The sequence below is a fragment of the Pyxicephalus adspersus genome, chromosome 4, assembly GCF_032062135.1.
Source record: "Pyxicephalus adspersus chromosome 4, UCB_Pads_2.0, whole genome shotgun sequence".
NCBI classification, from domain to species: domain Eukaryota; kingdom Metazoa; phylum Chordata; class Amphibia; order Anura; family Pyxicephalidae; genus Pyxicephalus; species Pyxicephalus adspersus.
In genome coordinates this window covers 115,154,942-115,182,223 of record NC_092861.1, presented here as the reverse complement: position 1 = coordinate 115,182,223, position 27,282 = coordinate 115,154,942, and the positions used below count along the sequence as shown (strand labels likewise).

Here is a 27,282-nt window from a genome sequence, read left to right as displayed (position 1 = left end):
AGGTTCGTCTGCATAGGCTTTCACCTTGTGTTCAGAATGACCGACCTAGAACGGATATGTTTATGCGCACTCTGGCTGTGAGGGTGGTGTATAAGGCTTTAACGCACTGTAAAAGGCAGCCCCAAATTTGTGGTGAGAAGATAAGACCAATCTACCCGGTCGAATTCTTTCACATCTGTGGAGAGAAGCATAAATTGCAATTGCCGGCTACGAGCGTAATCTATAAGGGTACGGGTCGTATTGTCCCTAGCCTCTCTTAGTGTCAGAAAACCACTCTGATCAGGATGAATAACTTTGCTTAGTACTGGTGTCAGCCGACAAGCCAGTATGCTGGTGAATAATTTTAAATTGTAGTTTAATATGGAAATTGGGCGGTACCTGGCGCAAGATTGGGGGCTCCAAAACAGTGAAAAATCTCTCGTAATATACTAAAGTAAGCCCATCTGAACCTGGTTCTTTACCGGAGGCCGCATGCTTTATAGATGTCTGCAGCTCAGTATTGGTGATCGGCTTTTCAAACATTTCCATGATCTCCGTAGATAAAGTAGGAAAGTCAAAGGCCTTGAGGCATTCCCAAATAGCTGCAATTTTATCTGGGGGGATCTGTCCAGAAGAACCACTTTGCAAGTTGTATAAATTGCTGTAGTATTCATTAAAAATTTGGGCAAATGCTGCGGTAGCATGAGTAGCAGTTCCCAAAGAGTCTTTAATACTTGAGATATACATAGAGGCTTTTTTGGAATTTATTGCACGGGCCAAGGCCTTTCCACACTTATTTGCAAGTTTTTTAGTAAAAACACTAAAGTATTTAAGCAGCTGAAATTTGGCTTTATCTCTATAGTGTTCATTTGTTCACGCACTGCGAGCATATTCAACTCCAGTTCGTCTGTTTGCAACTGTTTATGTTTTGATTCTTGAGTCTGCTCCCCTATTGAATAGGAAGACCCCTAACAAAACATTTATGTGCCTCCCACACACGAAGAGGGTTTTGGATTGTACCTACATTTTGCGAGAAAAAGGATGTAAGCTCCTGTTCAATTTTCTCAGGGATCCCTGGGGACTCCAATACCATCTCATTGAGCCTCCAGGTAGTGGATCTGGGAACGTGAACAGCTGCAGAAAGAACCAGAGTGATTGGAGCATGATCTGAAAAAGAAAAATTGCCAATGGTTGAATCAAGTACCTGAGGAATAACATCATGTGGGACAAGGAAAAAATCCAGCCTAGAGTATGTCTTATAGACTGGAGAGTAAAAAGTATAATCCCTGTCCCCTGAAAAGTTAAACGCACCAGATGTCTACCAGTTGGTGCTCATGTAGAAGGACCTTTAGCTTCTTATGATATGAAAGAGGCAAGTGTGAGCGCCCCCTTGAGGGGATGGATTGAGTGTGATGTTAATATCATCCCGGATCACCACTGTACCAGTCCCAAGTTCAGTCACCAGATCCAGCACATGTTCTAAACAAGATAACTGATGCAGTAAGTAAATATTAACAAAAGTAAACACTTGATTATCTATTTTACCCTGCACCAAGAGATATCTTCCCTTAGGATGCGACCGCACCAAGGACAGAGACCAGGGTACGGATTTGCTAATGAGGATACTGACTAATCTAGACTTGTAGTCCGGTGATGAACTATATCCAAATTGAAATTGGGGGTTTCGAACATTAGGAACCTTATCATGTCTAAAGTGCGTTTCCTGGAGGAAAGCCACTTGACAATGAGATTTAGTGAGATTGTTCAGTAAAATTGACTATTTAGTGGGAGAGTTCAGACCTTTAATATTTAAAGAGGTAATGGTAATGGACATTTTCAATCGTACAATATCATAATTGACACCACATAACTAATATGTAATATCAGAGACAAATAAAAAGGGAGGGGCAATGAAGGGCCAAGAGGACAGGAAAAAGACAGAACAACAGAGAATGGAGAAAAAGGAAAAAAAAGAAAAGAAAAAGATGGAGATGTGTTTCCAAGTTAAATCTAAAAACTAAGGATAATCCTTGGTGAGACCTATTGGTAAGTAGGACTGTAGAATATATATTTACTTTCTCTAACCTCTCACTGAGGTAGAGGACCCTATGTGGGGAGTGTGATACACAAGGCCAGAGGCGTTATGCTCTAACCCATGGCTTTAAGTAAATAAAAGTTAAGTGGCAAAGCTTGAACCCTTATCAGGAACATATATGTTCCAAAATCAAAACCATTGTTATAACAAAACATTAAACAACCAAGAATGTTTGAACTAATAACAAGACAGGACACTACAGCCTAAAAGCAACCCCTAATATTGTAATTGACGGACTATATTCGTGGGAACCCTATCAGTACACCACACCTCGTGAGGGGATCCTTTTGCAATGGATAACTGAGGCCATCACAGTATTTAAAAAGAGGGGAGTACTGGATATCATACAACTTAACATAACTTAACTTTTAACATATACCTGAGAAATGTTTTCTTCTGAACCCTCGTAAGACTTTTATGGGGCTTTACCAAAATACATCTTCAGCATCCAGAAAGGGTAAACATTTGTAATATCTGTTTGATTAGCTTTTGTTACCTTTTTGTATTTTTTTTTATTACTTCTTAGGTCTGCATGACTTATCATATGAGCCCCAAAAAAAGCTATATATATATCACAGAAAATCAGAACAGTAATCTTTACAAAAAGTTCCATTTTACTGAACATAGGTAAAACAAAGACACCACTTAGTGGGTCAATAGAATGTTTGCCACAGTTTGTTTTTGGTGGTTCCTTAAGGCTCGGCTTATTGAGGTCCAGCAGGCATTCCTTCGCCATTGAGAATGAAGTCTTTGGGAAAAGGATTTTCCCATTCACTCAGCAAGCGCCACTTCATACAGGAGTCTTTGTAGTCCTTATGCTTCTCTAGTAATCTGTACATGATACAATATTCGGCGCTCACTTGTGTGCTGGCATTGGAACAGTCATTTCTCAGTCATTGTGTAGAATATATAAATAGTCCTTTTTCATTTACTAATTTTGGATTGTTTAATCATTTGAATATCTTTGGTACTCAGAATAAGTGCTCCATCTCTAAACCTCCCGACCTGGCCATCTGGAGCAAATCCTGATGATCGTTTTGTTTTCTTTGATCGTCTGCAAATAACAGAAGTAAACAGTAAATACTATGGAATTCTACCATTATTATTGCAAATAAAAAGTTCTTCTCCACCAGTTAATTTTAATAATGAAAAACAAAAAGTTTGGACAAAGGATTAAACGTGTTTGCCACATAAAGATTCATATCCTTTACGTGCAAATATAGCCATTTTACAAAAAAAGTTTACACCAAGTTGTAAACACAGCTCAAGGTGCAAAAAGCCCATGTCATCCTGAGCCAGCCCATCCAAATGGCTAAGGCTGCCAAAAGCCAGGTAGAGGATTATATTGGAGATGGTGAGACAGCAATAAAGTCCAATGATCTAAACCCAATCACCAACATCTCATATAAACTTTACCATGTCAATGTACCTTAAAAATTGTTTTTAAGTTTCCTTGTACGTGCAGCTTCCATTAAATTATACCTGGTGCTCCTACTATTTTCCTGCTATGAAGGGGCAACCATGTCCCAATAGTGTGTTTGTATTGTGACCATTGCACACATGCCCCTGACAGGGACTACAAAGGGCCAATGTATATTAAATATGGTCTCTAGTAATTGTACTAGAAAATGGAACATCCCAACACCACTAAACTTCTTAAGAGTTTCTGGGAGGTAAATGTAAGACTTTCTCCTGGTCGGTAGAAAGATGTGGAAAAAACATTTGAGCACCAATAGAACAGGAGGTAAATCTGAGGAAGGTGCAGAAAAACACTTGACCTCCCAAATTACAGGAAATGGGTCAACCCTCCAAATGTGGAACACTTTTTAAATTGTATGTTCCAAATGAAATACTACATAGAAAAGTATGGCTGCTGAATCCTTACTCTACTAGTATAATTTTTATGTAGCCTCATTTGTTGAAAAAGAGGTCACATTTCACTATTACATATATATTTAGAATTACATGCAGTAATTTCTCAATGTGTGGGAAAAAACTCACACACGCATATATATATATATATATAATCATAAAGGTCAATCTTTCTACAAGTGATTACAGTGTTCAACCCAGAAAATTTTTTAAGCTGGGTGGGAGGAAATTGTAGGTGGATGGCTCTTTAGTAACCTCCCAATAACTGCTGGGTGGTGCGCACAGCTAAAGGGCTGGGGAGAACAGCGAATTATAAATCTCACCTTACTTTGGGTCCCGGTTTCTGTTTTTTTCCTATTGGTTCCACATTATTTTCCTAATTTTGAGAATAAAGAAGATCATGGTGAAACTAGTGAAAAAACATGTAACAAATAATAATGCAACATATAAATAAAACAAAACTATTATTTCCCTGGTAAAAGGACATCCGTCATGCCACAAAGATGAAGGCTGTCATTGCAGACTTCCATCTTCTGCTAATGCTAGTTGTCTAGTTGTTATGCTGATCTCCTTGATTTAGCATTTTGAGTAACTGTCTCAGGAACAAGTAAGCAGATAAAGTCTTCTGACATTTCTCCAGATCAGGACACTTTTTGTGGGTCAGCTACTCAAAGTATTAAAGTCAGATATTCCAGATACCAGACTACCTGCTTCTAAAATGGCTTCTTCTTCTAAACTAGTCCAACAAATGGGGAGTACATTAAGACCATGCATACAATAAAATCACATACAGCAATCAGAGGATGAAATAAAGACTAACTCGGGAGGTCTTCATGAAATAAAATTCTAATACATTGGATACCACATAATTTCATAAGAGTGAGATATAGAAGAAAAAGTAAAGGATATAAGCTTGAATCCTAATTATGGAAACAAACACAGTATCATGAGCTTCACAAACCGTATGGCTTTTTTCTGTCCTTGCTTGACCCTGTTCCTTTTTCCTCTCTTGATAAACTTTGTAGTTTACATATTCTCTTTTAGGGGGCTGGAAAGACAAAATTAAAATGTAAGTACAATCCTAACAACAAACATCTTTTATTGTCTTCCTTTTGTAAGAGGCAGATTACTAGAATTAGACAGGCACAAAAGCAATCATCTATAGGTACCTTTGCTCCAAGCATAATTGCTCGCTCCTGTTCAAATTTTCTTTGTTTTTCTTTCTTATAACCCGTAATTCCAAACTTGTGGACCTCTAAACGTGCCTGTGAAGAAATATTCCCATGTAAATACCTAATTATATGGAATTTGTGACATAGCAGGTATGAACAGTAAAACTGCTATCTAGCAAACAAGACAACTGTGCACCTGAAACAGACCAAGGTAAGCAATATGACATGTTACCACTACAGCAGTGCTCTGAATTTTTCCAAAATAAACCTGCATGCCTATGGCACTGTGTTCAGCAGCCCATTCATTTAAAGGGGTGGTCCAATACCCCCAATGAACAGGAATGTAGGTTTAAAAGTGCAATGGGTAGCAATGTCAATGTGTTGCCATGTGCTGGCAAGAAGAGTTTGGGGTGCTGTTAAAAATGGATGCCAACTCAATGCACTAGTGCGAATGAGCCCCTCCAATAGATTACAGACAGTACTTAAAAATAGCTTGATGGCATATACAGGCTGTCTGACTATGAAAGATCATGTAACTCCCCCCATGTGACAGACAGGTGCTTGGGGATTGTCATATGGGGGGCAAAGAAACCTTAATAATACTTTTATAAAACAAACATGTAAAAGACAGTTATTGCAAACCCTAACACAATATGTAAAACCATGTTTCTATGTGATGTATATGTACAGGAACACATTGACTTCACCAGCACCTGATATTGTGATGAATATAACAATCTAAACATAGCAATATAAACTTACCCTTTCAAAATCAAATGTTTGATTGTTTTCTTCCTCTTTCAAATCAATGTTTATCTGTAAAAGTAAAAAAGTACAAACATGATACATATAAAATAAACACATAAAAAAACAAATTGGCTTCTTGGTTCTTCTGTTTTGTAGAAAAAGCAAGTTACATAATAAATATGTATTCATGTAAAAAAAATGGAATTTTTTTTATAGCGCTGCAGCAGTCTATAGAATACACAAATTCACAATAAAACAATGAGTTTTGGATGTTTATTGCTTTGGACCTAACACTAAGCAATATATTGAAAGCACAAAATGTGAATGGGCCCTAAGGTCTATGTGTGTGCATGAAGAATTTTTAAGCCTGGCAAAGACAAAGAGATATTACTAACAGGGAGGAGATTGGGCAGTTTGTATAGTATATAGATGGGGCACTGTATAGTCAGCTTTTCAGGATGAGAAGAAATCTGCAGATTATGTTTGTATGTCTATTAGAAGGTAAGGAAACTTTTGTTTTTTCATGAATACCAGAAAGCTGTCCATTATATCACATCTAATTATTTCTAAGGTACAACTCTTTATCTCATAATATAAAGAAGGGATTGTGGTGGCACAGTTGGCTCACTAGAACTCTTTCCTTTGGAACTCCATGGTCTCAGGTTCAAATCTTGGACAGGGAACTATCTGCATGGACTTTGGATTTTCTGGTGTTGGTGCAGGTTTTCTCTTCCACATCTTAAAAACATGCAGTTAGGTTAATTGGCTTCCCCTCAAAAACTGTCCTTGACTGCGTTTTTGACATACGACTATGGTAGCTCCATGACTTTGTAAGAGCTGCACAATAAGTCAGTACTATATAAAAACAATGATAAAATGACAAGTTAAAAATAATAAAGTCTTGATTGCCATCCCAAAAGTCCCTGTATCTTTGATCCCCTTTCTTTCCACTTTTTCCAGATCTTCCAGGTCAGTGAATTAGAGCTGATATTAAGTTGCCAGATCACAATTTGTTGCTAGGCTTGGCAAATGTGTCAAAAATACATCAAGATGCATCTGTTGCTCTTTTCCTTCATTGCCATTGAAAGAAAAAAAATACAATGTGGCCCTGTGAGGCCACAGCTTTATTTGTATACCAAAATGCTACAAACAAAAGTAACTTGCTGAACCACAAACAAGAGGAAAAAAATTGGGTTTTCTCAAAACACTGTAAGGATGTGTACCCCAGTGTTATATAACAAGTTTTTGTGCTTTAAAAGAATGCATTGTAAAAGAAACTCTACCCACAACTAAAGTAAAGAACAGACATACACAAGTTCCTTGGATGAAGTAGTGATACATGTATGTTACTGTGTACATAAAGACATGTAATATGTAGCCAGTACCCTTTACATGTTCTTTTACCTTAGAATCTGGGTGCACTTCGCGGCTCCTGGCTCGTTTTTTACTTTTGCGACTGACGAATGTTACAACTTCAACGTTCGGATTTGAGACAGAACTGCTTGAAACATTTGTGCTTTTTGACTGGTTGCGAAGCTCATCTTTGATAGCGTTAAAGAAAAAAGATGGATTTTTCTTTTTCCGTTTAGAAGTTGGAAGTTCTGAATTCGGGAGATGATGTTCCACGGAACCAGTCACTTCTTCCGTTTCGATATCCCGTGTAGATCCTTCGCTTTGTTGTTCACTGTCAGATACAATCTCCTTGTTGGCTTCAAGATCATCACCTGCAAAAAAATACATAACTAGTACATCAAAATATATATATATGATAAATAGTAAAATAAAAATAAAATAAAATGTATAAAGCAATCTTTCTTAACCTTTTACCCCTGAAGAACCGTTGAAATACATTTTCAGGTCTTGGGGATCCCCAGCTAAAACCCATTTATTGGGGGTCAGTAGGAAATAAAACCTCTTCTATTGGTGGGCAGTGTAAGCTAGCTCTCAGTTGGCTAAGAATAACATCATTAGATTCATGCTGCTGGCTCTGCCAAGTAGTGTGGCCCTAGAGATATTCAGAGATCATCCAATGGGAGGTCAATTAGCCACAGTCTGAGCAACCCTTAGCAACCTCTGAAGGAACCTTGGGATTCCCAGATCGTAAGATCCTTGGGACAGGGTCCTCCCCTCCTCCTGTGTCACTGACTGTATCTGTCTGTCTTTAGCAAACCCTATTTAATGTAAAGCAATGAGTAATATGTTGGTGATATATAAATACTGTTTATTATTATTAATAATATTAATAATAATAAAACCATCTCCCCAAAGTGGAATAAAGTTGATTTTTTACAAAAGGTTCTGACAGGCAGGTGGTTTATGACAGAGGAGACCGCATGATCTGGACCCAGCCAGACAAGACGTCAAAGACTCCAAACCCAAGAGAAGACCAGGACAAGGTGGCTGCGTCGGCATACAGTACTTACACATAATGGCAAAAAGTTATTGGGGGCACCAACAGTTTTTATTTTCCCTGGGGGGTTCAGTTCCAATTTAAAGCTGCAGCTATCTCTAAATATCTGGCATTTCTACAATGGAGGTCCTTGTTAAAGAGAAAGTAAACTGAAAACAAAGAAAAAAAAATACACTTACCTTAAATCCTGCAGTGCAATAGATCAGTGTGAATGTGTCTTTCATCGGGTTCCGCATCATCCTGGTATCTGTCCCCGAGCCGGCACGCTGGGCATCGCCATCTTTACCTTTTCTTCCTGGTTCTTCTTCCTACGTCACCGGACCCAGGCGTGGGATCGGGTGAGGTAGGTTGGAAAACAACTTGATGATCTCACTGCGCATGCGTGAGGTCGGCAAATTTTTTACCTTTTCACGAAAAGGCTCCTTCTGCGCAAGGGCCTCCCGGGATGCGTGCTGTAGGTATCCTTTGTACTCCCTTTCATTCTCAATCGCCTAGGCAATCCAGAATTGACAGTGCTAAACCTTTTTTTTTTTTTTCTTTTTTTTTATTAAAAAAGGATGTTGCACTTAAAAAAGCACACAAACAGAATTTTTTTTTTACATAAAAGGGTTGTCTAAGCTTTTATGTAGAGTGAAATTTCTGAGTTTAGGTACGCTTTAAGGCACTTCCTGTTAGAGGGTGACAACACATCCATGTCCCCCAATTGTGCTTCTGTGTTGTCACAAGGTCACATAGATTACCAACTGATTTCAAACACATTACTCAGGCATGGCCATGGGTGACAGCACATCTGTTTCCCTGTTGTGTCTCAGATTGTCGTAATATCATCTGGGCTATTGCCAAAGATTACATGGGGTTGTTTAAACACAATACACAGAGATGATCACTGTTGTCAGGATCAGATAAGCCATCATTGGATTTTATGCATTTAAAACAGAATTGGCTGCAAAAATCTGCTGGAGATCAGCACCATAACATGTAACATGGGACTAAACAAAAGGAGAAACCATTTAAAAAATAAAATTGTTTATGATGCTAATTGTTTTAGTAAACAAAATAGAATGTACTTAATGTTTACATCTACTTTATTAAATGCCAGCAGTCATACAGGAGAAGAAATAGCACCTCTATCTAGGAGACTTAGCTAGGGATCTGCACTTACCAAAGTCATACAGATTACTGAGAACACAGTCTAGCTGATCCTGGACATTTCCTTCGTCCCCTGACATCGTGCCAGCGATCTCTGTGTCCCCAATACAAGATCCAACCTAGCAGCACATCAACATGGAACACGTGGGTTCTGCACAGGCGCAAAGCGGAAGTCCCGGTCCCTGAATGGATTTGGTCTCGCAGGCTTCCGTAGAATCGCGATTTGCTAGGTTTGTCCTGCACAGAGCCCGTAGCTGTCAAAATGGATGTTGCTTTGCCAGTCAGAGCGATCTCCGCCTCTTCCTGTGCCTGACACCCCGTGTGTGCTGAGCAGAACCATCATGTCCACAGAGCTCACACAGCGCTGACACACGGAGGGCAGCTATGACGGCAGCCATGGGCTCTCCCTATGCAGTAAGTGGGTGACCCTCCTCCTCCATGGCATCACCCTGCTCTCCTATAGGGAATGAATGGGGACTGGAGTTCAGGATGTATTATTATTACTACTACTACTACTACTACTATTATTATTATTATTATTAATAATAAACAGTAATTATATAGCGCCAACATATTACACAGCACTGTGCATTAAATAGGGGTTGCATTGTATTTGTAAAAACATTTTTCAATAAAAACTCAGTTTCATAAAAAATAAATAGGGGTTGCAAATGAAAGACACAGGAGTATGAGAGGACCCTGACCCGAAGAGCTTACAATCTAATTACATCTCACAGTTTTAGATTTGCTTAGAGCGGTTGGACCAAGTTTTTATTGCAGTGTCCCTCACCGCTCTGGTTGTCCTGCTTATTATTATTATTAATAATAAACAGGATTTATATAGCACCAACATATTACACAGTGCTGTACATTAAATAAGGGTTGCAAATGACAAACAGATACAGACTGACACAGGAGGAGGAGAGGACCCTGCCCCGAAGAGCTTACAATTTAGGAATGTGGAGAAGTAACATACAGTAGGAGGGGATATATGTAGTGGTGGGAAGTACCGACGGTTTCAAAAGACAGAAGTTTGGGTTTTGAGTGATCTTTTAAATGAGCAGAAAGAGAAATTCCAGAGAATCGAAGCAGCTCTAGCAAAGACTTGGCCGTGCGTGTGATGAGGTCATTAGTAGGTGATTGGAGGAGCGGAGAGAGTGGTTGGGGGAGGATTTTTCTATCAGGTCAGAAATATTAGTGGGACAGGAACTGTGGAGGGATTTGATTTTCAGGTGAAATGGAAGCCAATGAAAAGAAATACAAAGAGAGGCAGCAGAAGAGGATCATTGTCACCAAGTACAGGAAATTCCAATTTTTTGCTGCCCACAAAGTTTTCCAGCAAATCTTCATACACCTGGTGTTCTAGGGCCAGCTGGGTTGGGAATTCCCTTCATATCGGGAGATTTCCTTTAACCCCCCTAGCTGTATTTCCAAGTTTGACTTGGGGTGGATTTTCCAGACAAAAATCAGTATTCCCAAGTCACACTAGGGGTAGCTTTAACTAAAAAATCCCACTTACCTTGTTCCGTCCCTGGGCACACATCCTTCCTCCTCGACCCCCAGCCGGCGAATGCAGAGACGATCTCCGGAGTTTCTGCGGGCAGAAGGATCAGCGGGAAATTCAAATAATTTTGTATTGGATTCAATACAAAATGGCTGTATTAAGTCCAATACAAAGAAATATTCATATAATATATATTTATATTATATATATATTATACATGCTACTGTACATGTTTAAATATTTTTTTTTTCTCAACAGATTTTTGTGTTTTGTTATTTAAAGTTTATTAATAAATGTATTAAATATCGGTGAGCTATGCCTAAAAATTATAGCCTACAATAGCCTAAATTTCCATGCACAAAATTGTACCGCTTTTGGCATGAAAATTTGGACGGAATTAGACCACTAGGAAGGTTAAAGCGGTAAAATGAGGTCGATCCCTCCTAGTCCAGTTGATCTTGTGCTGTCCTCCTCCTTCTCCCTGATGTGGACTGGACACCTTGCACTGTCTTTTTCTTATATCCTTCGATCTCGCACTACACAGGTGTGTGATCAGAATATGCACCTTCCTGGAAATGTAAAAAACTTTGAACGGGCATGAGTAGGAGTATGTGACCGATGTATCCCAGGAGGCTGTGGGTTTCCCATTAAGTCTTTACCACCTCAGAAGTAAAGAAAGAAGGGGAGGGTCCTCCCCTTTAAATTAAAAAAAATAAGTTAATTATATATTACATTATATAAATAGGCCACTTTGTCATACAATGTAAAACATTTGGTAAGTCTGCTTTAACTCCCTGTTGCACCTCTGGGAGAAGAGGAGAAATGACCGCAAATCATAGGCTGCAAAACATAAACTGACAGATGTTTAACCCCTTACTATTACATCCAGAGCTAAAAAAGGAAATAAATGTGTTCACATACACTTTAAAGAGGAGCTAAAGTTCTTTATTGCAGTAGGGACAGGCAATGCAACTTCTGCAAAGGAACAAACTTACCTGCCACCACTTATCTCTCCCCACCTGTCATAGGGGCCACCATCTTAACCTAGTTCTCTTCCGGGTTTGGGATTTTTGGCCTGACTGGCAAGTCTAGAATAGAGTAACTCCTGCACATGCACACAGTAATTCATTCAATTTTAGTAGCCAGCTATGCCAGCATTGTACACTCAGCTGTTTGTTTTATTGGAGCAGAAACATTGCCTGTCTCTTCTTCAATAAGTAATATTTCTGCTCACAATGCTTTATTTTTACTTCTGTTTAAAGCTGAACTAAACCAGCAACTATTCACCTATCCCTGTACCATTGCAGGGCACCACGATGTTCTCTCTCCTCTACCTCCACAGATAATCTTTGGACGTGCTGAGATGACATAACTCCTGCACAGGATTTTATTTATTCCCGGCATGTGCAAGGGAAACCAGGATTGCCAGATCAGCTTGGTGTGGGACAGCCAGATGAGAACAGTTAATGCAGAAGGTGCATCACCTGTCCCTTACTGCAGTACCCACCTGACTAAATCTCAGAAGTTAAAGTAGGAATTAATTAACCACTTAAACCTCCCTGGCGGTCTGATTATATCAATTTATGTTGAATGTCAAAGTGGTTCCTTTCTGTTTAAATTTCCTGCACGGTCACGCCCCTAGCGCACTGCCCCCGCACGCTCACACATCTCATTGATCATGCTGAGGACGCGAGGCCAGGGGACACAGATTCCGGGCGGACATCGCTGGAGAGCGCCAGGGGCTCATGGGGACCAGGTAAGTCCTTTACAATGCTACCCCGAGAGTGGCTTGGGATTTACTGCCTTTGGTACTGAAAATGAACCCTGAGCCACACTCGGGAATACCATTGTTGACCTTTTAAAAATTCTAGGCGCCTGGCTATTTTTGCATGCTTTCTGGTAGGTAGGTTGGGCTGGTTAGTCATGAGACTACAAATGGAAATCTCATGCACAATATTTACAATTGCATCTGCCATTTACTCATATCCTCCTCTTTCAGAGTTTTTATGCCACTAGAATCGGCATTCTGCATTTCTGGGAGTGAGAAATGCTTGCGCCCCTGATGATTTCTAAAGTGCCACTTTTCAGACATTACTGCACAAGTATTTCCCTGCAGATCTAAATGCAAACACTTAGAATGGAGGAGTTTAGAGGGGTGGATGGAGGTTTGTGACATGGTGAGGAGAGTCAGATTCTGAAGATTCTAGCAGAGTCTCTAGATCTACAAGAGAATAAAGATTGCAGTCACATTCATCATCTCGATTCTCACAAAACAACAAAAAAAGATCTTTTGGTAAATGAATTCAATGCAATTTTATTTATGAGGATCCAACACCTTACACAGCGCTGAATATTATTTATCAAAACCCTGAGCAGCAAAACTAAGAAATGCCGCCTTAAATCCGTGTTACCTTCTTTTAAAATGTACAAATAGCATTCTGAAAAGTCTGATTTTACCTGCTAATATTCTGCTTGACAGCAAAGGGAAATCAAAAACAAGAAAAGAGATGTATTTGAAGATATACTCGAAGAGCGGCGCCAGTCAAGTGACCTGAGATATGCTATGAAATGTTACTCGCCCGTGATCTACAGAAACCTTGTACCATGCAAGCCAAGCGTCCTGAAAACCATGGTGTTACACTCCGATCAGCTCCAATATGTTATCAAACAGGTGATTTTTTTTTTTTTGGTAAATGACCTTTAATAAATACCTTTCTTCCAGCAATGATCTGGCCAGTCTGGTGTCTCCACTGGGCTTCTCTTTCCTGATACTGGTGGTCCTTTCTGCAGCTCTGAATAGCACTAACATAATGATGTAAGGCAGTACTGTGAGCCCAGGCTGGGGTGATTACTTACCCCCAGAGGGAGTGACCATGGCATGAAGAGTTTAAATTAAAGATCCATCATCCTTTCTGACTCCTGTTATTTTATTATGCCACCTTACAACTTATTTTGGCTGGAGTTGAGCTCTGTAACAAGGACACTTTTGCCGTAATGTGCAAAAATGGTAGACTGCTCTCTTCCAGCGCTCGCAGATCTACGCTCCCTGTCACTGCAGCCTCAACTGATGACACCATCTCCGCTATGTCTTCCTGGTCCAGCATCTTTTCATCCATTGTGTGGCTACTGATAATCTGACTCCTACACATCCATGCTGGAATTAGTGTCACTGAAACCATTTTATGTCTCTGCCTTTTACAGTCAGTGTACGTTTTTGTTTTAGGTTCGGTTACATAATGCAAATACAGATACAAAATTACAGATACAAAATTAACTCTCTGAGTGCCTTAGAGAACAAAATAATAGTATTGGATTTGCAATAAAAATAGTTTTTAATCCTGGGCTAGATCTATTTTAAATTTTCTGGATCATCCAGGTTCTACCATGATAGTCTATCTTCTCCAGTTTTGGAGAGCTTTATTAAGTCAGGCCCAATGTGTCATATATATAATCAGATTACTTATTACTAATATGTATACAGATACTATTTTACTTTAATCCATTACTGTACTGTGCACATTATCATTGCTCTTTGCATGGCCTTCTTGACTTTGCTGCAAAGAAGTAATGGTTGATAAATGTAGTATATATATTTCAAATGTAATATATAGGACTTTTTTTTTTTTAATCGGCTGCAGATCAGTTTGGAATCTGGAGAGACTTGCGATGTTATTCAGGATCAGGCAGCTGAAATCCTAGATGAAATGGGTCAGAATTTAAACCTTGCAGCTATTCGAATGTTTGCTCTCACCTTAAGCAAGATCTTCAAAACACTATTCCAAAAAGTTTGTGTGAATGAGGAGGGAATACAAAGGGTAAGTTTTGGTCAAAGTCTCCGATATTTTTGTGAACTTGTGTTCCTGTATGTTATGATTTGTAAACCATATTTTGAAAATGCCTTAAAATTGCTGCTTACTCCGAGTATATTTTTCTGTGCTGCCATAGCTGAGTAACAAAGTACACGCTGTCAACAACACTTTGCATTCTGTTTATTAGATGGTAACAGTAGATTTCTTATTTTGTTTTGATTATTTTTCTTCCGCAATTGAAAACTTGTTGGGAATAATTTATTCTGTTCGAAAACCTACTTATGTAAGCATTTGGCCAGTGTTAAAATGACATGCACACACTTGATTTCAGCTGAACATTCATAGCTCAGATCGCTCCAGGATTAATTGCTACTCGTGGTAGCTGCATGTAGTATCACTTGATCATTTACATTTGAATTTTTGTGCTTCCATTAGTGATTATTTATTATGTGTAATGTGTAAAAATTGGGATTTATGGCAGTGCAGTCAGGGGTGATAATGGCTCTATCATAATCTTCTGTATTTATCTAACCTTCCAGTAGCCTAAATCAAGTCCTAACACTAATCAACCCCTATTCTGAATATATAATTTATCATTCCACCTTGTTACCAAGATCTTGTTGGCTCTTGTGCTTAAGTGACACAGAACTGTACATCAATTATCAGAGAGCACTCCTTTGAGATATTTGTGTTACATATCACATTCTGTAATATTTTTATCATTGTCTAGATTTGAATTTTAACACAGATAATATGTGGTGTTTGTTATTTAATACAACTCTTCGGATCTTTTACATTTGTGATTATGCTGTACATTTGCAGCTGGCTCAAGCTATCCATGAGCATCCAGTTGTACTTCTACCTAGTCATCGAAGTTACATCGATTTCTTGATGATGTCCTACGTGTTGTACACTTATGATCTTGCGCTTCCTGTCATCGCAGCTGGCATGGGCAAGTATTCTATTTATATTATTTTAGGAAATTCTATCAATGTTATTCTGCAGGCTTTAGACATGCATTGTTCCACTGAAACATAATTGCATCTTGCCATGGGTGAACTATTAACAATGCTTTTTTACATTTCAAGGACTGTTCACAATGACATAGCATTTCATATGTCTACAATTTCCCTCTGACAGCTAATAGAATCTAAATATTTGCTATTTGGCACAATACATATACCTATATATATATACACCAATACTACTACCTCAAGAGCTTGTTTGACCCAGATAGGTAATAATATATAGGACAATGTATTTTCTTTTTTACTATAACAGGATTGACAGGTGAAATTGTACCCTGTATTTAGTCGCCTAGATCCAGACTGAGCTATATTCTTAACACATGAAAATTCTGGATAATTGGCAAATAGCCCACATATTTTGAAAGCAATTTTGTCTTCTCTTCAGCAGAATTAAAATAGAAGGTTTACTGCAACCGGGCACTCATTACCGACTGCACATTACATTGTATGGCATCTTCATATCAGCAACTTTCAGAAGGTCAATGCTAGCCCACTTACATCTTTCTATATGACATTGAGCTTGCCCATCACATGAACAACTTGAAAGAAACAAAGAAATTCCAGCAGCAGCAGGGGCAAACCAGGCCTTGACTTTCTTTGCAAATGTTGATATTAGAATATTAGAACACCTCGGGCTTAGTACCTCTCAGGGATCTGTAATGTCCAGAAAAGCTGTTTTAAACATTTGAACAAAAACTTTTAAATATGAATAGGGAACAAAAAAACAAAAACAATAATAGGAGCCTTAGGGTATAAGAATGGAACATTTAGTTAGAGGTGCTTCAGATTAAAAAATAGGAGTTAGATAAGTACAATGTAAAAGTTAATGAATATCCATAAGGACCTGGACAACAAAGTTCTGGTCTGTGTTGTGCTCACAGTACACCTTCATAAACAGGCTTATGGCTTTGTTTACATTGACAATACTGACAATAGCTACAGTACAGGTTTCTTTTTGTTTCCTCTATTAAAGCTCCTGTACAAACATAAATAAAGTGGCAGGCTTGTATATACAGGATGTTGTATTTATTTATTTTATTAACCAGTATTTATATAGCACCAACATATTGTGCAGTGCTTTACAAAGTCCATATCACTAACTGTCCCTCAAAGGGATACATGGCCATGTGTCATCATAGTTTAAGGACAATTTTTGAGGGGAAGCCAATTAACCTAATTTGTTTTTTGGAATGTGGGAAGAAAACCGGAGGAAACCCAAGCAGACACAGGGAGAACATACAAACTTCTTGCAGATAGTGCCCTGGCCAGGATACCAACCTGTGACCTAGTGCTGCAAAGGCCAGAGTGCTAACCTCTGAGCCAACCATGCTGCTCATTTTACAACGTTGGTGCCCTATTATCACAGACTAGGAGTCTGCTGTCATTCTCATGGTTTTGTTCTGGCAAAATAAGGCACCACCTTGTGAGGCACAAGCCTAGCATCTAACCATTCTGATAGAATATTTACTATAATAGAATACTGGTACCTTTACAACTAGGAACCCTTGGAAAATATGTTACTGCCCCTTCTGTTTTACTACCTAAGATTCACAAGAATTAGTTTTAAAATATTTTAAAACTGCAGTCCACAAAGGTTTGCTTGAATCTCTTCATTTATATGTTGCCTTTTTTGTGTTAGTCTGCATTAGTCACAAGTAGGAATTAATATATATCAGCCCAGTTTGTCACTTTCTTTGCATAATGTGACTTTTGTGTTTTTTTTTCTCTTAATAGACTTCATGAGTATGAAAATTGTTGGGGAGCTGCTTCGTATGTCTGGTGCCTTTTTCATGCGACGTACATTTCGAGGGAACAAATTGTACTGGGCAGTGTTTGCAGAATATGTAAAGACTATGCTGCGGGTAAATATATAAAAAAATATATATTTGAATATATTTTATAAATATATATAAAAAATCTGTACTACTTCTTTGAAACGTTGACTCTTATAGTTTTTTTAAGAGATTGGAATTCATTGGTTTACATATAAGGAAAATACGTATCTATCTGTGTTTATAGGGATGGTATGTCAGATTATGAGAAGCCCAGATGTATACATTTTCGTATTTGGATACAGAGAATTGGTTTATTTTTGCCTCTTGTAAGGGAGAAGTCTAATATGTCTTGAATTGTTTGCATATGAGTTAAGTGATATTACCTTTTTAAAATGTCTATTCAGTACAGTTGGTTAAGGTGTGGTAGAAGTCATGCATTTCTAGTTTCATACAGCACTGTAAAACATCTCATTTGTCTTTCTATATGTTGGTCCAAATAGTGTCCACTGTGGATGCATGCATGAACACCAGAAGCATTAATAGTCTTTGATTGGTATCAATAAATATGCTAATATAATAGTAAAAATCTGAAAACATACAGCTGGATTTCAGGATGGACACAAAATACACATTAAAAATGTATAGAATAGAGACAATTGTGAACATTCACTGGTGTTGTGCAAATATTTTACCTTTCTGTAATGGCTGCTGAGCTAAGATATCAATCACAGAGTTCATTGTTTCATTAGGTTGGCTGACTAACAGACTTGGATTGTGAAAAGAAGTAGAGCACTACAAGCAGAAAGTAGAACTTGCCTCACCAAAGTGACTGTCTCTCATTAAAACCCAATTCTATCTGAAATGTGTCCTTTAGCCAACATCTGGAGCACCCCATATATTTTGTTTATTTCATCCCATTTCCACTGGGGTATCAAGTCTAGTAACATGAGTAACATAATATCATAGGACCTCTTCCTTTAGCAGTAAACAAGTCCTGCCTGCTGTAAGGAATAGTACTTAGTAATGATGTGAACTACATGAATATATCAGCGATAAATGCTTGGTAATCATTGTGTTGTGGCTGGCAGACGCTCTTAATTGCATTGTGTCATAACTTCAAGATCTCGCCCACAGAATGGATATGCTCCAGTGGAGTTCTTTGTTGAAGGTCAAAGAAGCAGAACATGCAAGACAATAAATCCTAAGTTTGGTATGTTTATTTTTGTCTCTCTTTTATTGCCAAAATAATAGAGGATTGGACATGGAGAGGATACACTTTCATCAGTAAACCTGAGTGATCCAGCAAACCTGGGATGAATCTGCTCCAAATAATTTTTAAGAAATCTATTACAGGTTTGCTGGATTACCCAGGTTTACTGATAAAAGTGTATCCTCTCCAGTCTTGGAGAGCTTTATTAAATCAGGCCCAATCTGAAAATGTTGTACACTATCTTTGGTTTAAGTATGGGAAATTGTCTGTTGAAAAAACAATTTTTTTAGCAGGGGTTCACGTAGACCTGAAAATTATTTTAGGTTCCCTTAGGGCAAAAAGGGTTGGAAAGTTTATTTTAAGGCCTGTGTTGACTGCTTTGGTTTGTGTTTGCTGCTTTTCACATACAAGTCTATTTGTATCTAAAAACAGATGAATCCGCCAATTAACCCATCTCTAGTTATGTGCATGTTCATGAATCATTTTTTTTCTATATTATATATACTCTATGTGTGTGTAATGTACATGGTGTATTCTTTTAGGTCTTCTCAGTGTAATCATGGAGCCATTTTTTAAAGGAGAGGTGTTTGATACGTATCTGGTACCAATCAGTATTAGCTATGAGCGAGTACTAGAGGAATCTCTTTATGCCTATGAGCTTCTTGGAGTACCCAAACCCAAAGAATCTACATCTGTAAGATTACAATCATACTTTTTTTTTCGTCCTTGTTCATCTACAATGTATATATGTTAAATGTATTCTGTTGTCCTATAGGGATTATTAAAGGCCAGGAAGATTCTCAGTGAAAACTTTGGAAGCATTCATGTGTTTTTTGGAAAACCAATGTCATTGAGGTCACTGGCCTCAGGAAAACTGAACCGGTCACAATATAATCTTATTCCCAGGTAATGTTTTTATTTATGCTTTTGGTATTTTTTTGTTATAATACAATATAATAATTAAAATTGTACTAATATTACCATTTTTTTTAAAAAAACATCAATGGCATATCTGTGATATCAGTAACTGTACTTTTCTATAAAATATAATTTTTAAGTATATGTCAGGGCAAAATTAAAAAAACATATGCTATGTATAAATCTTTTTTCAGTACATAGATATTTCCAAAAGAAATAAAAGGAAGTAAATGCAGTCACCACACAACTGGTGGGCTGAAATATTTAACATTCTTAGGTGTCAATGTATTTTAAAGAACCATCAGTAACAAACTGGTGGCATTTGGTGGCATTGGTGTCTTCTTCCAATCTCTCTTCTGTTTAATGGAATTGTTTTTCTGAAGAATACTATTTAAATTTTTATTTTCAAATCATTCTGATTTTATTGAATAACATATGTTGTAGTTTTGTTTTTGTTGATTTGCAATACACTGCATCAATACAATAATTTAGTTGTATAGCATTATTTTTGGTGTTCTTGTATTTTAGATATCTTTCTCAGAAACCTTCAGAGGATATTCAGAGGTTTATTTCTGATGTGGCTTATAAAGTAGAGCTTCACCAAATAGCCAACATGGTTCTCAGTCCTGGAGCTTTGATAGCAGCCATTTTGCTTCAGAATTTTCCATCACTCAGTTACAATGTATTGGTTGACAAGACAATGTGGCTGAAAGAATTAACAGAAGCTTTTGGGGGATATTTAGAGTGGCCTGGTATGTATGTGAGAAATAATTTTCACTTGTAGTGGATTTGTGCACATACCCAAAAAAGCCATAAATGTAGAAATATGGTGCCTAAGTTAAGAAAATGATTTGCAGCACTGCAATGATAATGTTTCTGCCCTTTGCAAATTCTCATACTTTTTTTCATTAGCCCAGTGACCCCCAACCTTTTGGAGCTGGCGGACCCCTAAATGCACAGACTCCGGACTGCACATGCGCAGGGAACTGTGTGTCACTCAAAGGGGAAGGAACTTTCCCCATAGTTACGTCATGATGCCAAAACCCGACCACTTTCCCATCGCAGGTCTGAGCCTGTGATGTCTCTGGGATATGTGGTCTGTGGTTCTGGCCGGTGCACCCCCCCAAGCAGGGTCCTTCTCCTGATCCCGCTGGTGGGTGCACCACCCAGAGCCGCGGACCACCTGTCAGACCCCTGCTTTAGCATTTGTAAGATCCCACCTGTTGATCCTATTGCTAAAATCCATGTCCTGCTGCCTGCAGAGGTTAAGACAGAGCTGTCCCCCTCATCATTGTTATTGCCGGTTTAAAATCCGGTAGCCTGTTCATCAGCACACAGTGACGTCCACTGTTTTCTAGATTGACAGCACTTCTTCTGCTGCTGAAAGGCTTTTTATATGTAAAGTATGTACATAGGTCACAGTAGGTGACGGCTTTAAAAGAACTGAATTTCATTACGGAAACTGCTAATTGCTATTTTGTTTCTAATATAGAACTCCATTATTAGAAATGTGAATGTACTGGGGCAGCACGGTGGCTCAGGAGTTAGCACTCCAGCCTTTGCAGCGCTAGGTCCTGGGTTCGAATCCCACCCAGAACACTATCTGCATGGAGTTTGCAGGTTCTCCCCGTGTCTGCGTGGGTTTCCTCCAGGTACTCCGGTTTCCTCCAACATCCCAAAAACTTGCAGTTAAGTTAATTGGCTTCCCCCTAAAATTGACCTTAGACTACATTAACCACATATGACTATAGTAGGGACATTAGATTGTGAGCTCCTTTGAGGGACAGTTAGTGACACGACTATGAACTTTGTACAGCGCTGCGTAATATGATGGCGCTATATAAATACTGTATAATAATAATAATAATAATAATGTACTGCTACACTGTACTTTTTTCAATACAAATATTCCTTTTTTTTTAATATTAGATAACATGTCTGCCAGTAAAGTGGTACGATCCAGTCTAGACCTCCACTCAAACATCACAAAACTTATTGATGGGGAGGTCTTCCTATTTGACAACAACACCAATGGTGTACTCACAGAAGAGCTGGTGTTCAGCAGAGGAGTTTCTGTACTCATGTGTGCCGCCTACAGGAATCAGATGGTCAATATATATGCAAGACCTGCTCTGGTGGTTTTGGCTATGAAAATGGCACAGAGTTCCAAAAGTGGTAAGCAAATCTGTTGGTTGTCTTTAGGAGACAGGAAACGTAGGAGGTAACACTACAATTAACAGTTAGCTCCTTTTATTCCAGGTAGAATAAATAATATTAATAAAGTAAAAATGTCATCTTCAGAGTACAGAGCGTAAATAAATAGTTGTCTTTTAAAAGAATCAGTACACTCGATACTTTAAATTTTGTTAGATACTAGAGGGGGGAACTGTTTGGCAAATTATCCTTATTATTATTATATTTTTGACTATGATGGAGAGCCTAAATTCCCAGCTATGCCTAAAACCCAGTGAAAAACTTCAGGTTATGAGGGAGCATTTAATGTATTACCATCTTTTACAGTGTTCTGCTTAAGCCCTATCACATGATTACTATGTAAGTTCCAAATCATATTTCCCCTGGAACATACAAAGGCATGTTAGAGGTAGTAATTCTATACTACCACTTAGAGATGGTAGTGTGACATTAAAATAAAAATCCTCTGTGGCTGGGCAGTCATTTCATACTGTTATTTTATATTTAGGTGCAGGTATTCTTTACATTGGTTGTTACATTATTTGCACAGTACAGTTCTGTTAAGTGCTACACTGATGTAAATGTTATTTAGAATGCCAGACTACTCTGCAAATACAACAAATGCAGCTGATAAATTGCCCAGAGATTCCAGCTGCTTTTTATTTTTAAAATATTATCCTGTAAGATGCATTGCCAATGTAAACCACATTAATAGGACTTAAAAGGTACATAAAATCACAAACATAACTTTATTGCAACATATTAAAAAATACATACAAAACCATACAAGACCAGAATCGCATATTTTTGTTACATTAAATCAAGTTGTTTCTGAACGTGTTTCGCACAAGCTGCTTCATCAGGAGAAACACCATTCAATGCATCTGTAATTAAACTCATAATATACCTGTTGGTCCCAGCATCCATGTAAAGTGTAAGAAAATCAATGTAAGCTATGACTACATGCCAGAAATGACTAAAAGAGGGGACTATAGTGGACTCTAGAAAATGAAATGTATACATATATTGTAAATAGATCTGACAAAATGTTCAAATTTTTTGATTATTTTTAACTGATTGTTTAAATAATTACTATTTTTTTGTTTCCTTCCAGAGGATGTTTACAAAATGTTTGATTTCCTAAGAAACCTTTTTTCCAAAGAGTTTATATTTTTTCCGGGTTTTGAAAAGAAGGTAAGGAAACAATATTTTGCAATATGGTTTGTACTAATTTATCATGATGGTATGTGTACACCATTGTACAAGAAGTTTATATTATTTATATTATAATATTATATATTATTTATTATATTTATGTTATTAGGTGTCCTGTCCTTTAGGAGTCAGACTAATCGATCATCATTATCATCTTCTTTGACATGGTGATCACATGTTGACTGATTGCTTTATTGATAAAATGAAAAGCCTGTAGCCTGAGCATGTACAATGGCACAGTCAGGATGCTGTACCATTTAATAGTTTAACAGTCAGATGCAATAATATTATTTAATGTATTAATTTACAAAATAAAAAAAACAGAGCAGTGTTTTTTTTTTTGTTTTTTTTGTTTTTTCTTTTTAAAACAGTGTAACAAGTATTTTATAAAATACGTAGGTATACAAATTCATTAAAGTTCCCATCCCCTTGATCCTGCGGGGTTTTTTTTTGTCTGTTCAACTAATTCTCAGTACTGGCTCTGCATTGCTTGCACATGGTGAAATCAGTGCAATGAGTCTGATTTATTAAACCTCTCCAAGGCTGGAGAGGATACACTTTCATCACTGAAGCTGGGTGATCCAGCAAACCTGGAATGTATTTCTCAAAAGTCATTTGCTATTTGTTAGCAAATGTTTTCAATCATGGACCAGATCAATAACAGGTTTGCTGGATCACCCAGGCTTGGAGAGCTTTAATAAATCAGACCCATTGTATGTGATGGTCATCATGTGCAATGCAGGACCAGCTTAGAGAGTTTTAATAAATCTGGCCAATTTTATCTGATTTCATTATGTACAATGCTGAGCCTGCACTCCATACACTGATATGCCCGCACTCCATACACTGATATGCCAGCACCATGGCATTGTATATAAGGGCAGCAACAGCCAAATCCACCTTCTAATGCAGCAGACAGCAAAGGAGAGTGCTGGTTTTCAGGAAAACAAGGAATGTGATAATTATTTGTGTGTTTCTTTTCCCACCTAGCTAAATGATTATATGTAGTGTTGTGGAGGGGGCTGATGACTTATGCACAGGATCTTTTATGTAAGTTCTACAGGCCAGTGTGGCCGACCCATATGAAGCATGGGGTTCCAACGTAATACTTTGTAACTTGTCCGTTTGTACCTCATACGCAGTTGGTGCCCGAGTGCACTTCTTTTTGTTCCTGGAATAAATGTGATCTTCACTTTTAGTTTAGTATTTAGATTTTGAAGACTACATAAAATTGTAAATTTGTGTTTGTATCATTTTTACTTGACAGGATTTTGAAGAAGGTTGCTTTCTGCTATCCAAATGCGATGTGATTCAAGGCAATCCACACGAAATGGTCTTGATGGAGAAAGGATCCAGTACAACTGTGTTTTTGTTGAAAATGTTTCACCCATTCTTTGAAGGTTATCAGGTATGTATAGTATCTATATAGAACAGAAAATTTTTGTTATTTTTTAGTCCTTCCACCCATGTCCATTGTCCTTGTTCTTGACAATTGATTCTAGTTCTCGTTATGACAGCCAGAGGTTGCGCTGTAAGCACAGCAGCTTTTTTAGCACCTGCTGTGAAAAAATCACTGCCTGACTTAGTGTTTTTAAAAACACTATTCAGATATATGATTGGGTAGGTTCAGAACTGCCTCTTCAATGCAAGATTTTGCATGGCTCCCCACATCCGACACCTTGGCAGCCACTCAAGCATTCGCCCAGCAGCACATATGATAGCTGGCAGCAGTGAGCAGTACTAGTAGCACTCAATACAGCTCCTAATTAATCCCTATGGGGGCTGCCAAAGGGAAACGCGTAGTGTCTTCCCAAACGGCAGTGTTTCCTGGCATGAGGAAGACTGTAAACACCCTGCAATCTCACTACTAATTGTTTCACTCATCTTCAGAAGTTTTTAAAATAATGCTGTTATGAGATCTCTGTATACCATTAGGTTTGTCTATTTCAGAACCATTAATGTTTGGTAAATAAAGAAGCATTTTGCAGAAATGTTAAGATAGCTCTGGTCCATATGTGTTGTATAAGTGTGATAGATAAGCTGCTTGCACCAATACATCTTCTACCCTTTTCTACTCATTCACATAATATTTGTTGATTATTGATGTTGATTATTAGATTTGCTCCTTTTAAACTGCAGTTCATTGTAATCTTTCCTTTATGCTTATGGCCTAGGAAAGATCCTTTACAAATGATTTATAGCACAGACACAAGACACAGGGCCTAATTTATCAATGAAATCCGCGCTCGCTGGTCGCGCGTACTTTCGCGCCGTTATATCGAGCTGGTTTACCGCGGGCTGGAGTCATATGCGCTCGTTCAGTCGCATCTCACTGCCAGGCCTGCGCGGCTCCGGCCGCGAGCTCTTTCAGTTGCTGAATTGCGCGACGGCGTACGATTTCGGATCGCGAATACAAATGCGCGAGCGAGCTTCCGATTTTGCTTGATGAATCAGCCTCACAGTCTAATATTTTAGATTTATTTTTTCCAAACTGGGTGAACCCGCTTTTGGCTTGTTGGTCATCATCGCCACATTCCATTCCAGGGTTATGGTGGGCTTGTCCAAAATAAACCATCAGTTCTTGAAGTACTGTTAGCTTAAGAATGTACGGACAGAAATAACTATGGTTCTGCTCACTATCCTGATGTGAGAAAAAAATCTTAATATTTTTTTATCTATGTATCTAATATCAGTGTAATTTTAATGGAAGTAGTATATCATATTTTTTTGGTTTTTCAAAGAATGCTCTTTTACCAAAAGACTGATACATGATCCACTGATACATTAAACTATGTACATGATCCACATTTTGTACCCTTTGTGTTTTCCAGCTAGCCTTCAGGCACCTAGTAGAGGACATGACTAGGAAATGGACAGAAAAGCAATACATATCTACTGTAAGGAGTTTTGTCACTCAGTGTATCATAGATGGTAAGCACGGAAGCATTACATTGTATGTACACATAAACCAAAGGACAAACTCGCTCAGACACTATAAACAGCAAATTTGACCTGCAGAATGAGTTAACTCCTTACAACCAATTATGTGTAAATTTAGCTGTATTAACATAAATAAATACTCGAAAAAGGATTTTTTTTTTTTTTTATGTTTTCTGTACAGCATTGCTGATTTGTTAACAGTTGAAATGTATGAGAACTGTATGTGTTAGGACAATTTTATGCCTAATTATGGAACCTACACTGAAAACTAAAGACTGTTTCTGTTTACATTTTTCCGAAAATGCTTGATGTTTGGAAGCTGCTTCAATTCCTTAATTACAGGTATGGAACAAGTATGCAACAAGTACAATCAGAATGCAGTAAGAACATCATATTTGCATACCTTTTCCAGGTCATGGACTTAGAAAGCATTACATATATTGCATTTATACAATAGCCAAGCAGCTAGGATTTTGTGAAGGTCAAACATTCTTTCAGTATAGTTTTTATTTAATTGTTTTTTTTTAAGAGACAGTCATGTTCCGATTATAACAATATAACTCATAAAAGGGAAGTGCTTCAGTGCAATATTTATTGCTGTTTTACAGGAACCACTACTTGTTATGAAGCCTTATCTTCTGATATACAAAAGAATGCACTTGCATCATTTGTACATTTGGGCCTTTTGAAAGTTAATAAACTGTAAGTATAATACATTTATTCTCCATTTAAAGATTCACATACTTGTGATTGTAATTAAAACAAGGCAGCTCAAATCTTTTTTTCGCATGATTATGTTGTTCAAGTAAATCCTTCTAAAGTTTATTATGTAGTAAATAAGCCTCACCGAGTTGCCCACCAATACTGATTTGCTATTTACCATGGTAAACATAAACATCATTTTTGGGTAAAGTTGAGCTTTAATATTCTCCTTTGTTGCTCCTGTTATATATTTATATATGCCTTTGTTTTCACATAGGCTTTTAGTTTCTTTGTCATGGACTAATGAGGTGTATGAAACAATAAACTATGACCTGTATGTGGGTTAACTGGTTCAGTAATTTAAAACATAACTCCAGGCACATAAAAAAGGATTCAGAAGTGCAGCAGCAAGCCTGTTTTATCATATTTCTTTTTTAAATTGAGTAGTCCCATGTTGGTGGATTCAATCTGTCTCTCCCCTTTCCAGGTCTACATTTTTCGCATTTTTTACATATTCCAGACCTTACTGATTCGTGTTCTAGACCTTCCAGTTGTCCAGCTGCA

The 27,282-nt window shown here is 37.9% G+C and overlaps 2 protein-coding genes across 2 annotated transcripts in view; one reads left to right on the top strand and one right to left on the bottom strand.

The window, feature by feature from the left end:
• Window positions 1–2,667: 2,667 nt before the first annotated feature.
• Window positions 2,668–9,595, bottom strand: FSAF1 (40S small subunit processome assembly factor 1). Its single transcript, XM_072409360.1, has 7 exons — window positions 9,438–9,595; window positions 7,270–7,589; window positions 5,881–5,934; window positions 5,116–5,211; window positions 4,908–4,994; window positions 4,270–4,322; window positions 2,668–3,128 (listed from the first exon to the last, which is right to left on the bottom strand). The coding sequence occupies exons 1-7, from the start codon at window positions 9,502–9,504 to the stop codon at window positions 2,999–3,001; spliced, it is 807 nt and encodes a 268-aa protein (XP_072265461.1). The 5' UTR covers window positions 9,505–9,595; the 3' UTR covers window positions 2,668–2,998.
• An 87-nt stretch (window positions 9,596–9,682) lies between these two features.
• Window positions 9,683–27,282, top strand: part of GNPAT (glyceronephosphate O-acyltransferase) — a 20,554-nt gene continuing 2,954 nt past the window's right edge. Inside the window, exons 1-14 of the mRNA XM_072409359.1 lie at window positions 9,683–9,838; window positions 13,408–13,599; window positions 14,567–14,743; window positions 15,560–15,689; window positions 17,500–17,627; window positions 18,675–18,750; window positions 19,293–19,444; window positions 19,526–19,656; window positions 20,197–20,420; window positions 21,598–21,843; window positions 22,976–23,055; window positions 24,344–24,484; window positions 25,908–26,007; window positions 26,625–26,718. Coding sequence (XP_072265460.1) covers window positions 9,809–9,838; window positions 13,408–13,599; window positions 14,567–14,743; window positions 15,560–15,689; window positions 17,500–17,627; window positions 18,675–18,750; window positions 19,293–19,444; window positions 19,526–19,656; window positions 20,197–20,420; window positions 21,598–21,843; window positions 22,976–23,055; window positions 24,344–24,484; window positions 25,908–26,007; window positions 26,625–26,718 — 1,901 coding nt within the window. The 5' untranslated portion in view covers window positions 9,683–9,808. The remainder of the gene's footprint in view (window positions 9,839–13,407; window positions 13,600–14,566; window positions 14,744–15,559; window positions 15,690–17,499; window positions 17,628–18,674; window positions 18,751–19,292; window positions 19,445–19,525; window positions 19,657–20,196; window positions 20,421–21,597; window positions 21,844–22,975; window positions 23,056–24,343; window positions 24,485–25,907; window positions 26,008–26,624; window positions 26,719–27,282) is intronic.

Excerpts from the sequence above, each read along its gene's own strand:
- FSAF1 (XM_072409360.1), bottom strand. The coding sequence starts at position 9,504 with ATGTCAGGGGACGAAGGAAATGTCCAGGATCAGCTAGACTGTGTTCTC. Across the intron at positions 5,935-7,269 it reads AAGTGCACCCAGATTCTAAG|ATAAACATTGATTTGAAAGA; the intron begins GTAAAAGAACAT and ends TTACTTTTACAG. Across the intron at positions 5,212-5,880 it reads AAACATTTGATTTTGAAAGG|GCACGTTTAGAGGTCCACAA; the intron begins GTAAGTTTATAT and ends ATTTCTTCACAG.